Genomic DNA, 12726 nt, shown 5'->3' with positions numbered 1-12726 from the left:
TAATATTAATGTATTTAGTAGAATGTAGCCACAAAGATGTTTTACATGAAGTGTAGTGCAGCTTCCACCCAGCAGGAGTGTGTTAATAGGATGTTAATAGGTCCATAATAGGAAATGAAAGCTTCTTGAATTAACTTTATTTACAAAAACAATAATGAATAATGTCAGTCTTTCTAAAGGCAGCTTTTTTTTACTTCAACTGTTTGTATAACCAGAAGACATTTTAAAAGCGGGTTTAAAAGCCTTCATGCAGGCCATGTAACTCCCTTCCTGGGCTCTTTGAGGCCCTGGACCTCCTGGAGGCGCCGCTGGCGCCGCTCCAAGGCTTGCTGCTTCTTCAGCTCGATCTCCGCAGCCGAACATTTAGCAGCAACTATTCAGAGAGAGAGATTATTTTATTATCTAGCCTGGATAATAACTTCAACCTCAAATGGTCTTACCTTTGTTGGTCACCATGGAGACGGGGTCGCTGGGCCTCTTAAAGGTAAAGTGATGGGCAGGTCTCTCCTGTGCCGACGCCGTCGTCGTGATCACCTGGCTGCTGGCGGCCTGAGAGCTTCCAGTATAATCTTTCACATTTCCTATTGGTGGAGTTGCAGCGCCACAGATTCCACGTATGTGATTGGAAGCTTCCTGGTTCTGGTGGTTCCAGATCCTACTGGTAGGCTTCAGTGGGTCTCCATGGCTACTTTGTCTGGACGGAGTGTTCCGGGAGAAACTCTGGATCTGGTTCTCCACATCCTCACACAACTCACACAGCAGCTCGTCGTCTGCCGGGTCGTCCCAAACCGGCTCAGATGAGAAGATGGAGTCCAATTCGTCCTCCGGGAAATCAGAGTGGGAAGGGACCGGTGAGTGTTTCTTTGTTGCCGTGGAATCAGATGCCTTGCTCGTTACAGCATAGCTTGGACCATGTGACTTGTTTGACACGTCACTTCCTGCTGTTTTGGAGCTCAAATGTTGGAAGGATGACAAGTTTGTGGAAAAATCGGAATTGCTTCCCAGTTTGAAAGTTCTTCTCCGCTCTGATTGGCATATGACTGGAGGAGGCTGTAGTGCCCCCGCCTGGCAGACGTTCTTCTGAGTGGAGCAGTGCTTCGGAACGCTAAAGCAATCTGGGTTTTGAGTCATCTCAACCAGTAGCGAGTCGTTGAGTAGGTCATCGTCTTCCCAGTCTTCCCAGTCATCCACAGCAGCAGGACATTTTTCAGCGGTCTGAATCGACCCAAGTGGACTCACAACCTGGCTGATGTGTTGAGTGGGTTCATCAAACAGGAAGTCCAGGTCTCCATGATGCCCTAACTCCGCTCCTGCGTCCTGGATGGGACACGGAGAGGACACGGGGTTCTGAAGGTGGTCCTCCGAGTTGAACTCACGTTCTGACAGCAGCGGCGTGGTCTTGTGGTTCCGGTTCACTTCCTCCTCCTCCTCGTCGTCGTTGTCATGATGATACAAGTTGAGGTCAAACTGCTTGGCCAGCTTCAGCAGGTCATCTACTCCATTGGACCTGTCGTCATGGGAACGCCACAAATAAAATGACCCAATGAGTGATATTGGACTGAACCATTCACAAACGGTAACAACGCACCTTGGTGATTTCCTCCTGTGTTTGGGAGGCTGAATGTCCGGCGTGCATGGGATGGCGGCGCTGTCGCCGATCCACTGCTGCAAGGTCGGCTCGGTGACCTCTGGCCTGCCGTGCTGCAGAGAAGACTTGTGACGTGAAAACCAACCAACACGACAAACAGGACGGCGGCGGTGTGTAAGCGGAGGTGTCGCCGACCTTGGGGGCGATCCTGTCGACGATGTCGGAGATGCTGACGACTCCTGCGCCGTGTTTCTTCGCTCGTTTCCCTGTCGATAGGAGTGAATGAAAAAGAAGATGAAAGAACTTTTTCTCGTTAAAATGTAAACGCATGACGCAGAAAGGTTTACCAAGTCTCTTAGGCGAAGGTGACGTGGCGTCCCAGATGATGTCATGATGGACATCAGAGTCGTATGAAGACTCGCTGCTGAAAGTACCAGAAACTCTGGATCTGCTGATCCTGGTTGGGGTCTTAAAGTCTGCAATCATTCACGTTAGCTTCACTAATACGTTTCATGAAGATCATCTTGACATTTCAACATCTTCCATGGATAAATAACCACATTGCAACCATTACATTGTGAGTAAATGTTGATGTCAATATTTAAATACATGAAATAAAGTTTTGATTGAATAGTCTTAACGGGAAGAGGGTACGTATTGTTGTATTTCCGTGTAGTTTGGCACCAGCTGCTTTCATGTATGATGGCGGCTTCCATTCATTCATTTTCTACCGCTTTTCTTCCAATAACAATAAAATAAGTTACTGACCGGCCTTTGGAGAGTCCAACTCTGTCGATGTTTGTGTCTGCTGAGTCTGCCTCAACGTTCTGCTCAGGCGGTTGGTTTTGGTTTGTGGAGCTTGTCCGAAAAGCGAGCCTCTTGGTTCACGGTGTGCCTTCATGACATCCAACATCCCGGACTGGATTCTTTACGTAGAAAGGAAACAAAGTCCGTCATTGCAATCGAGGTACACTGGTTTTGAATGTCCCGCCATCTTGACAAAGACCGGTAGTGTAGCATTGCGCATGCGCCAAACTCATTTTCTTGGTCTTGTAGTGCTAATTTACCGGTACATAATTCACCCCGGAACTATCGATAGGGGAGTGGTTGCCACCCGGAGGAGTGGGCGCGAGCAAAAGGGGGTTTCTCTTCCTGTTATGGTTGCAAGGTGTACGGTTATCTCTCATGTTGCGAGGAGTGTGTGTTAATGGTTGTGAGAAGAATAAAGTTTTCATCCGCCTTTTGCCAATTATCAAAATTGATTACGGAAACATTTTCTTCGTTATTTGTAATGTCGTCTTATTTTTTTATATGTTATTTATATGCCGTGAAAAAGTTATGATTTACTTTACAGGAGGTGTGGCAATAATGTCAATAATTGAGAAAAGCTTTCTTTCCAGGTTAAATGTTGACGTGTTTAAAATATACAAGTGGTTGTAATTAGTTCAAGTGTTTTATTGTCTCTTTATGCGCAGTGAAACATTAAATATTAATGTGTTGACTCAGTCAAGTTGGATGGGATGTTTTTTTGTAGGCGGGACTTTCACCACATTCACCGGAAACCGGAACAAATAAAAAAAAAAACACTTCCCCGCGCTTATTTCAGGTTCCAAACTAAAAGACGAAGACATTCATTCATTTGTCTGAATTTTTCATTGATTTAGTCAATGATTTATTGGTTGTGATCCAAGCTAGAAGAAGATCAGGTGACTCAGGTGAGTGTTCTCCGGTTCTTCTTGATATTCTATCTTACTTTCCTTTTTACAATTTGTCAATTTTCTTCTATAAAAGTCACGGGGGTACAAGTGAAGTAAGCACATCCGGTGGTTGAATTTAGTCTTGAAAAGACTCAAATTAACGAAGCTAATTTAGAAAAGGAAATAATATCGACGTGCTGAACTGTAAACAGAGGTAGTATACGTTCTTCTTTTATCCGGGTAGACTATTTGAATCACTTTCAAGTGTTAAACTTGATTATTTAATGTTTAAACACAATATTTATCAGTACGACACGTCGTCTTTACAAGGAAGTGAAGCGACTCTTGGCGCCATGTGGCTTACCCCAAATGACTCATAGCTGCAGTGCATCGTTTGGCCGCTAGATGTCAGCCAAGCCTTACCGGTAGATTACAGCAAACAGCACAGGAATGGTTTATGACTTAAAGTTGGATCAGTGGTTTATAATAAATACGGTTACATTTAACATGACAACGAATCAATTGTAGTTTAGTGAAATGTGCTTATTGTCCTTGTATTATTGTGACACTTCCGTGTTGTGTTTGTGCAGCAGGATGTTGAATGAGAAGAAAGCGAGTGCTCCCACAGACCGGTAAGTGTTTTTAAAGCTAAAATGGCGTCACCAACATGTTTGGTCATGTGTGTTGTGTGTGTGTGTGTATGTGTAGCGGTAACATCGTGGCCACCATCATCTTCATGCTGGGCCTGGGAACGCTGCTGCCCTGGAACTTCTTCATCACAGCCTCCCAGGTGCCTCCCGCCCCCCTCTTGCCATTGTTGTGTTGCCATGACAACTATACTGACCAGATGTTTCTTGTGTTCGGGTGTCAGTATTTCAACCAGAAGCTGAGCACACCCTATAACTCGTCTAACTCGTCGTCGGGGGCAACCAACAAAGACTACAACTATGACAGCTGGATGGCGCTTCTTTCCCAGCTGCCTTTGCTGCTCTTCACGCTCCTCAACTCCTTCCTGTATCAGCGGTAAGGTCTTCATCATCATGCCAATCATCTGTTCCAGGGTCAAGCTGTGTCCATCACACACACTTTATGAAGTGTACAGGAAATGTTTAAAGATCATGTGACCTCTCTGCAGGGTGAGTGAGCGTCTCCGTGTGGCCTTCAGCCTGGTGGCCATCTTCCTGCTCTTCTGCCTCACCGCTGCTCTAGTCCAGGTGGACTTGCAGCCGTACACCTTCTTCTCCATCACCATGGCGACCATCTGGTTCATCAACAGTGAGTCAAAAAGAAGCAATAAAGAGAAGCTCTTCAGTCCAAACTTACTGTGTGTGTGTGTGTGTGTGTGTGTGTGTGTGTGTGTTAGTGTTCGGCGCGGTCCTGCAGGGAAGTCTCTTCGGCGTGGTCGGCCTGCTTCCTCCTCGTTACAGCACTCTCTTCATGAGCGGTCAAGGTCTGGCTGGGATTTTTGCCGCCATCGCCATGCTGTGTTCCATCCTAGGTGAGGATGACAGTATTTGGTTGTTGCCGTCGTTTGTTCAAAGCAGCCAATTAGGTAGGTGGGGGTAGCTAAAATGGGTGGAGCTAGACACGATCCAGTGCCGCACTAAGATTAAACTTTCATATCAAGGCGGGGGCCTCAAACTAGTGTCCTGCGGGCCACATTTGGCCCGCGGGCCGCGTGTTTGAGACCCCTGATTTAGAGCCTTAATATTGCACGTGGTGGTTGATCAGATATTGCACAGTGAATGGAGTCTGGAGTAACTATACTGAGTAAGTATGTAAGTATTGTAGCTATACAGGCATGGATTTTATTATTATTAAAAATAGGCCATTTTTAAATACCTTTATAATACAGGTAAACCCGTGTGTGTGTGTGTGTGTGTGTGTGTGTGTGTGTGTGTTTTGCAGGCAACACTGACATCAACGCTGCAGCGTTAGGATACTTCATCACGCCGTGTGTGGCCACGCTGGGAACGCTGCTCTGCTACCTGCTGCTGCCTCACCTGGTGACGCCACACTCACTTCCTGTCCTTTACCTTCAACATTTCCACACGTTATTCATTTTTTTTTTTTTTTTAATGTTGTCACTGCAGGAGTTTGCTCGCTTTTACCTGAGCAGACATGGAGGTGATGAAGAGGAAAAGACAAAGGAGCTCCTCAGCAGCGAGAAGAAAGAGAAGAAAGAAGTAGATGTCAACAGGAAGTTGATGAGCGAGCCAGAGGAGCGCTCGTCAGTCTTTGCGGTCTTCAGGAAGGTGAGGCATGGCTTGACTTTCATGAGCGTCGATGATGAGGTCGTCGGTGTTGACGTATCAATCATGTGCTGCACAGATCTGGTGCATGGCCGTGTGTGTGACGTGCGTCTTTGCTGTCACTCTGTCTGTGTTTCCTGTCATCGCGGTGCGAGTGGAGAGCGCCGACAAGCGTAGCGCCACCTGGGGTGAGACGCCAGCTTGTGTTCATTTCCGTGGCCGTTTTATTTGGATGAAGCTAAATGTTTTTAGGATGAAAATTATTGTTATTATTTTTTTAAATCAGACAAAGTCTTCACGTGTGTTTGCTGCTTCATCGTTTTCAACGCCATGGACTTGGCGGGCCGCAGTGCCCCCTCCCTGGCCCAGTGGGTGAGTGTACCAACACCCTAATAGAAACATCCACGCACACTGACACTGCTCAAGAGCATTCACACAATCATAATAAAACAATAATATTAAAAAACTGAGAAACCAGAACTGAGAAAATGGTAAAAAAAAAAAAAGGTTTGCCTCTCATTTGGTGTGGAAGTGGTATGTTTTAGGATTTTTTGTCCTTCTTCCACTTCCACTTCTTGCACGGCGGTCGAGTGGTTAGCGCGCAGACCTCACAGCTAGGAGACCAGGGTTCAATTCCACCCTGGGCCATCTCTGTGTGGAGTTTGCATGTTTTCTCCGGGTACTGCGGTTTCCTCCCGCATTCCAAAAAACATGCTAGGTTAATTGGCGACTCCAAATTGTCCATAGGTATGAATGTGAGTGTGAATGGTTGTTTGTCTATATGTGCCCTGTGATTGGCTGGCCACCAGTCCAGGGTGTACCCGCGCCTCTCGCCCAAAGACAGCTGGGATAGGCTCCAGCCCCCCCCCCCGTGACCCTTGTGAGGAAAAAAGTGGTAGAAAATGAATGAATAAAAAAACAACATGGAGCCAAGCCAACATGCCATGACTGAGAGAATGGTCAAAAGTGTTTGCCTCTCATTTAGTGTGGAACTGGTACGTTTTTAGGATTATTTGTCCTTCTTCCCCACTCCATTTGAAACACTTTACGTTTAGAACAGGGGTTTTTGGAATGTGGGAGGAAACCGGCGTACCCGGAGAAAACCCACGCATGCACCGGGGAGAATATGCAAACTCCATACAGAGATGGCCGAGGGTGGGATTGAACCCTGGTCTCTTAGCTGTAACAAGCGTAAATAGAAGTCCAAAAATCTACTGTGCATGTTTTGATCTGACAAATATTAAGTAACTTTGTTCAAATGTAGAATGTAGTTTCTGCTCGGACATTTAGGTGCTGGCAGCTGTTAAACACCCCCCCCCCCCCCCAAAAAAAAAAAACAGCCACACATCGCTCAGTGACACTGGGTTGAATTGCAAGGCCTATAGTATGTGTTAAACACTGTATGTGCGGTTCCAATAATGCCTTGCGCACTGCCACGTCCGTATTACATGGACCGCCATTCATAGCAGCGAGGGCATCGTTCGCAATCTGATTGGCTGATTGGCGTCAATCAGGAAGTGACCTCTGTTGATGTTTTCTCCCTCAGCCATCAAAAGACAGTTGGCTGTTTCCCGCCGCCGTTGCATCCCGCCTGGTCTTTGTCCCTCTGCTGATGACGTGCAACATTCCCAACTCCAAGCTGAGCATCCTGTTTCATCATGACGCCGCCTTCGCCACCATCATGGCGCTCTTCGCTTTCTCCAACGGCTACCTGGCCAGCCTCTGCATGGCCTACGCCCCCCAGTGAGTCCCCACCCACGTCTGTGTGGGATTGTGTAAGTTGTGCATGTTGTTTAATGAGCTCCGTGTCGTCTCCCAGGCTGGTTCGCCATAAAGACTGCGAGACGGCGGGCTCCCTGATGACCTTCTTCCTGGTTCTGGGCTTGGCGCTGGGAGCATCCATTTCCTTCCTGTTGGAAATGCTGGTGTAGCCCTGAAGCGGTGTTGTCTATCAGACTCTTTTACAACACACAACACCGAATGATTCTTCTACTGCACTCTTAGTGGTTGTTAGTACGAAAACTGGAGCAGGATTGGCCCCATCTCATAATGACATTCTAAACATGAACGACAACATATCATATCAAGCACGGCATTGAAGAGAATATTAGCATTGTGGCAATCTTTTATATGGGTCTTGTCTCACACTGGATATTCATTCATTTTCTACCGCTTTTTCCTCACGAGGGGTGCTGGAGCCTATCCCAGCTGTCTTTGGGCGTACACTGGATATATACATATATGTTTAAAAAACAATTATATATATATATTCATTCATTCATTTTCTACCGCTTTTTCCTCACAACGGGTGCTGGAGCCTATCCCAGCTGTCTTTGGGCGTACACTGGATATATACATATATGTTTAAAAAACATTTATTTATATATATATTCATTCATTCATTTTCTACCGCTTTTTCCTCACGAGGGGTGCTGGAGCCTACCCCAGCTGTCTTTGGGCGTACACTGGATATATACATATATGTTTAAAAAACATTTATATATATATATATTCATTCATTCATTTTCTACCGCTTTTTCCTCACGAGGGGTGCTGGAGCCTATCCCAGCTGTCTTCGGGTGTACACTGGATATATACATATATGTTTAAAAAAACAATTACATATATATATATTTATTCATTCTTTTTCTACCGCTTTTCCTCATGAAGGTCGTGGGGGGTGCTGGAGCCTATCCCAGCTGTCTCACACTGGATATATATATGTGTGTGTGTGTGTGTGTGTATGTTAAAAAATGTATATATATATATATAATGTTTTTAATATATTAAAAAAATTATACATATAATGTTTTTAATATATTAAAAAAATATATTAAAAAAATTATATATATATTTTAATATATTTATATATATATATATACACACACACACTGGATATGTATATATGTTTTTGTATTTAGGTGAGTTGTAAATTTTTTATATATATAAATTATACATATATATATACATATATATAATTTTTTAAACATATATATATATCCAGTGTGTGTGTATATATATATATATATATATTTATTTTTTTTTTACATATATATTATATATCCAGTGTCCAGGCATCTACACTGTCTTGCCTAGCACTTAATGTTCAAGGAATATTTTTTTACCCAGCAACATTTTTAAAAATTATTTAGCTTACATTTGGCCATTTTATGTGGTTTGTTTGTTAATTTTACTATTTTTGGGGGTTCATATTTATAAATATTATACATTTTTTACGCATGCTGAAGGTTTATTTATATTTGCTTCTTTTGGTCCTTCCATTAAAAGAACATTGGAACATGACTGACACATTTTTTCTTCAACTGTTGAAAAAATGAGGTACACAAAAACACACTTTCATTTTAAATGTGTGAAAGGTCAATCACAGCCTGGCGAGGTCAGCGGTGTGCATTCACTGTCATGTGATGCAGCAGTAGAACTCCGGTGAAGTAAAACCAGTTCAGATGTAAAATGTTGGCTTCTGAAGGCATTTAAACTCTGGATTTTTTTTTTCCCCTTTAAGCCCCGTACTTGTCAAACTTGCAGCTCCACCTTAGTTCTTTAAGCTTGCAGGAGTACAACATGGCGGGAGAGCAGAGAGTGGCGGTGAGTCAGAGGAAGGTGAGTTGAAAAGAACAACCTGAAGAGACTGACAACAAACTGACTTCTTGGCAACAAACTTTTCCTCCACTAACGATTACGTTGTCGTCTCGTTTTACGAGGGTTTCTGCGTTTAAACGCCAAAAAAAAAACTTTGTAGTAATGTCCAATGAAGCGCAAAGCAATGACACTTCCGGTATGGACCACCAAAATCAAAACATTTTATGCTAGCGGAAGTTTGTTATTTGCGAAACCTTTTCTGAGTTCTCACGATAAATACACATAAATGTCACATGTAAAATGTATACACCTAAATAAAAACTTTCTATTACTAAAGTAAATGTTCACTAGCCACAGTGATGCATTGCGAAGTGTGCTAAGTGACTTTAAATGTCTTCCCAGAAATGGAATATAAGCAGCAGAGAAGAGTCCAAAGTGAACATCGACAGCACTGAGCAGGAGGATCTGGTAGTTAATATTTGTAAACATTTCAATTAAAAACATGCCGTTTAAATAATGTGGTGTGTGTTGTGTAGGCAGTTCCTTTCCGGGGTCCCGTCGCTGGTGGGATGCGTCCTGGCAGGAAGGTTATCATCTTTGCTGTCTTGGACTCACATCCTGACAGGTTTTGTAGTTTTTAAAAACACTTGAATTAACAGGCGATAATGACTGACAATGTCTTTATTTAATTGTATTACTGTTCCCTCGCTCTATCGCTGTTTCTTTTTTTTGTTACACATATAAACGCTGTTATAGGCCGAGCCTGGCCCTTTAAGAGGAATTGCATTGAACTCGCCACATTGTTTTCTGCATTTTGATTGGCTGTAGGCCACTGTCACTCAATCTTACTGCCCTGCCTTAGCATTGCTAGCTTGCTTGCTTCAAAACAAAGGTTTGAACTTTTTTGAAAGTGTTTAAACCAGGGGTGCTCATTAAGTCGATCGCGATCTACCGGTCGATCGCGGAGGTGGTACTGGTCGATCGCTGGTCGATCGCGGCGTGACATTAAAAAAATATCCTAGCATCAATGCCGTCACTTGATTGATATACAGGGCAGCCATTCAGATGACAACTGAATGTTGCCCTTCGGGTGACCAATCAAATCAAACAACGTCTCTAAGTGCAGCAGAACTTACGATGTCAGCCTATCATCCATCCCCGTTACTTGATTGACATACAGGACAACCAGTCAGATGACAACTGAATTTTGACCTTTAGGTCACCGCTCATGCGTAAACAACGATGCAAAGTGCTAAGCTAGTCGGCGAATTGCGTCAGATTTAAAGCCCTCGCTAAAGTTTATGGTCACTAAAATGAGTGAAGTAGCTGGACCAAGTAAAAAGGCAAAAACATATCACTTCCATACGGAATGGGAGGTGGACTTTTTTTTTCACAATGTCTTTTTCGAAGTGCGTTTGCCTGGCTAACCTGGCTAACCTGGCTAACCTGGCTAATCTGGCTAACCTGGCTAACCTGGCTATCAGCAGCTACTGTCCGGACTATGCATCCCTGGCTGATTCAATTCAGTGCAAGTCATCAAAGTAAACTCAGGTAATTACAAAAAATGTTAATAGTTAATTATGTGTGTTTTGCAATATTGGCTCATTTGGTTATGTAAGGTACATCAACATACATTGTACGTACAAATAATCCTCAATACATTTGAAAATAAATATATGTTTTGCATTTTTGTAGTGGGTAGATCATTTTGACTCGGTCATTTTAAAAGTAGCTCGCATGCTGAAAAAGTGTGAGCACCCCTGGTTTAAACAAAAGAGAAAAATGTGAGAAATGTTATACTGTCGAATAAAAGTACATAAAGTGTATGGTGAGGGGCTTAACAGCCTTAAAACGCACATAATTGTAAAAAAAAAAAAAAAGTTGGCTTCTTTGCTACTTTTACTTATTACATACTATTTTGGCAACCTTACCCGCGATAAACGAGGAAACATTGTAATCATAATTTTAAATAATTAAAAAAACAGAATACAATACTTTTGAACTGTATGTATTCCACAGGAAATGTTAATAATCTGTTCCAGGGACAAACTGTGTCCATCATAATTGCTTTATTCAGGGTTCAAGCAATGTTTCAAGTCACATTTTAACATTCCTAGTGTTGTACAAGTGTAAAAAGAAGTGAAGCACTGTTAATAATATGAAACGTTAACACTGGAGTCTTTCAATATGAGTGGATCTTCCTGTCCATATCCTTTAAAGTTACCATATTGAACTTGAAGAGTGTTGACACTGAGCTGTCCGTTACGTCAGGTTCTATATCGCTCTGACGTGTGGCTGTGGGATGCCCAGAGAGCCTCCCGCTGACGTGGCTCTGGAGATCTGCGTCCGCTTCAAGGAGCGTCAGGTGCTACGTCGGGCGTGCGTGAGGGGGGCGTGGGGCCGCGCTGAGAGTGCCATTCCCTTCTTTCCTTTCATCAAGAATCAACCCTTCAAGGTGTGTCGGACATCTTCGGTCCTCGTGGTCCAAAGCCTTTCAAACTAAGAGCGCTGATGTCTTCTCAGATGGAGGTGCAGTGTGAACGCGGTCGATTTCGCGTCTTCCTGGACGGAGAGCAGCTCTTTGACTTTCAACACCGGGTGGCACCGCTCCACCTCATTGACACCCTGTGGGTCAGGGGCAGCATTGCCATCACTAAATTGGCCTGAGGGGGGCGCCATTGAGACAATGGATGCTTCATGTTGCTAAATAAGATGGATGGATGGTGAAAGTACGGATGCATGATCACACTGCTGGTTCTGGTTCTGGTTCCGGTAGTCTAAATGGTCATTTTCTTAACCCAGTGTGGTCTGCTTAGGACCAATCAGTCAGCATCAGCTTTTGTCACCATTTAGTAACAATGTGTATTGGTATGCTCCTAAAAAAGTCGTATATATTTGTATATTTCAGAGTTTTATATTTCATTCATGTTGTAAAAATGTAGATTTAAAAAATAAATAATAAATAGTATCCACTGACGGTGTTACGTGTATATCTGGTTTCGTTTAATCGACATGTTTATTCAAAATATTTTTTACACATGACAACCATCTTCAAACTCACAATACTATATATAATAATAATAGTTTTTCTGGACTTACGTATGTCTAGTGAAATATGGAAGACCAAAACTGCCAAAATAATATATAAATAAATAAAAAAAGTGAAAATAAAAACAAAAATGAAAAAAAAATCAAAAAATTAAATACAAAAAAATAAAAAATATTTATGTATATATTTTTTTATTTTTGTTTTTATTTCCATTTATATTTATTTTTTATTTTGGCAGTTTTGGTCCTCGAAATGCAGAAGAAAAAACTATTCAAATGAGGGGGCGGTCCTACGTGTGTCTTGGGTTGAACTGTTCGCCTATTGGTTGATCGACATGTGAGTGCGAAAATCGACTAGGTATGCCTGCAAACAGCCACAGCAAGAGGAAGTCACCACACCACTCTCAATGGCGGTAAATATGGCCGCAATCTCCAGGGATCTCCGTTTGCTCGAAGATATTGTCCCGGTAAATGTATACTTTTCTCCCTGTATACTTCCTCTTGCTGTGGCCGTGTGCTCAAATTCAGACAGTATTTCCAT

The 12726-nt window shown here is 43.1% G+C and overlaps 3 protein-coding genes across 5 annotated transcripts; 2 read left to right on the top strand and 1 right to left on the bottom strand.

Moving 5' to 3' along the window:
- Window positions 1-10: 10 nt before the first annotated feature.
- etaa1a (ETAA1 activator of ATR kinase a) lies at window positions 11-2600 on the bottom strand. Its single transcript, XM_058084663.2, has 6 exons — window positions 2357-2600; window positions 1936-2064; window positions 1784-1854; window positions 1589-1701; window positions 441-1507; window positions 11-373 (listed from the first exon to the last, which is right to left on the bottom strand). The coding sequence occupies exons 1-6, from the start codon at window positions 2499-2501 to the stop codon at window positions 246-248; spliced, it is 1653 nt and encodes a 550-aa protein (XP_057940646.2). The 5' UTR covers window positions 2502-2600; the 3' UTR covers window positions 11-245.
- A 454-nt stretch (window positions 2601-3054) lies between these two features.
- On the top strand, window positions 3055-8453 carry LOC131129404 (equilibrative nucleoside transporter 2-like). Of its 2 annotated transcripts, none has more exons than XM_078793096.1 (12): window positions 3055-3303; window positions 3879-3917; window positions 3994-4075; window positions 4157-4308; window positions 4421-4560; window positions 4649-4783; window positions 5194-5291; window positions 5379-5540; window positions 5617-5725; window positions 5824-5909; window positions 7084-7280; window positions 7357-8453. In XM_078793096.1, the coding sequence occupies exons 2-12, from the start codon at window positions 3880-3882 to the stop codon at window positions 7466-7468; spliced, it is 1311 nt and encodes a 436-aa protein (XP_078649222.1). In that variant the 5' UTR covers window positions 3055-3303; window position 3879; the 3' UTR covers window positions 7469-8453. The 2 variants fall into 2 exon arrangements, with proteins under 2 accessions (XP_078649222.1, XP_078649221.1); XM_078793095.1 differs by having other exon boundaries at window positions 3056-3303; window positions 3876-3917.
- Window positions 8454-8985: 532 nt separating this feature from the next.
- On the top strand, window positions 8986-12114 carry LOC131129420 (galectin-related protein-like). 2 transcript variants are annotated; one of them, XM_058072986.2, is made up of 5 exons: window positions 8986-9158; window positions 9540-9605; window positions 9674-9762; window positions 11409-11592; window positions 11661-12114. In XM_058072986.2, exons 1-5 carry the CDS (start codon window positions 9120-9122, stop codon window positions 11802-11804), a joined length of 522 nt encoding a protein of 173 aa, XP_057928969.2. In that variant the 5' UTR covers window positions 8986-9119; the 3' UTR covers window positions 11805-12114. The 2 variants fall into 2 exon arrangements, with proteins under 2 accessions (XP_057928969.2, XP_078649763.1); XM_078793637.1 differs by lacking the exons at window positions 8986-9158; window positions 9540-9605; window positions 9674-9762 and adding exons at window positions 9934-10565; window positions 10611-10688.
- Window positions 12115-12726: the final 612 nt, after the last annotated feature.

This window comes from Doryrhamphus excisus, linkage group LG9 (assembly GCF_037039965.1).
Source record: "Doryrhamphus excisus strain RoL-2023G ecotype Guam linkage group LG9, RoL_Dexc_Guam_v1.1, whole genome shotgun sequence".
In the NCBI taxonomy this organism is placed as follows: Eukaryota; Metazoa; Chordata; class Actinopteri; order Syngnathiformes; family Syngnathidae; genus Doryrhamphus; species Doryrhamphus excisus.
Note: the sequence above shows the minus strand (reverse complement) of the source record. Positions and strands in the feature narration are given on the sequence as shown.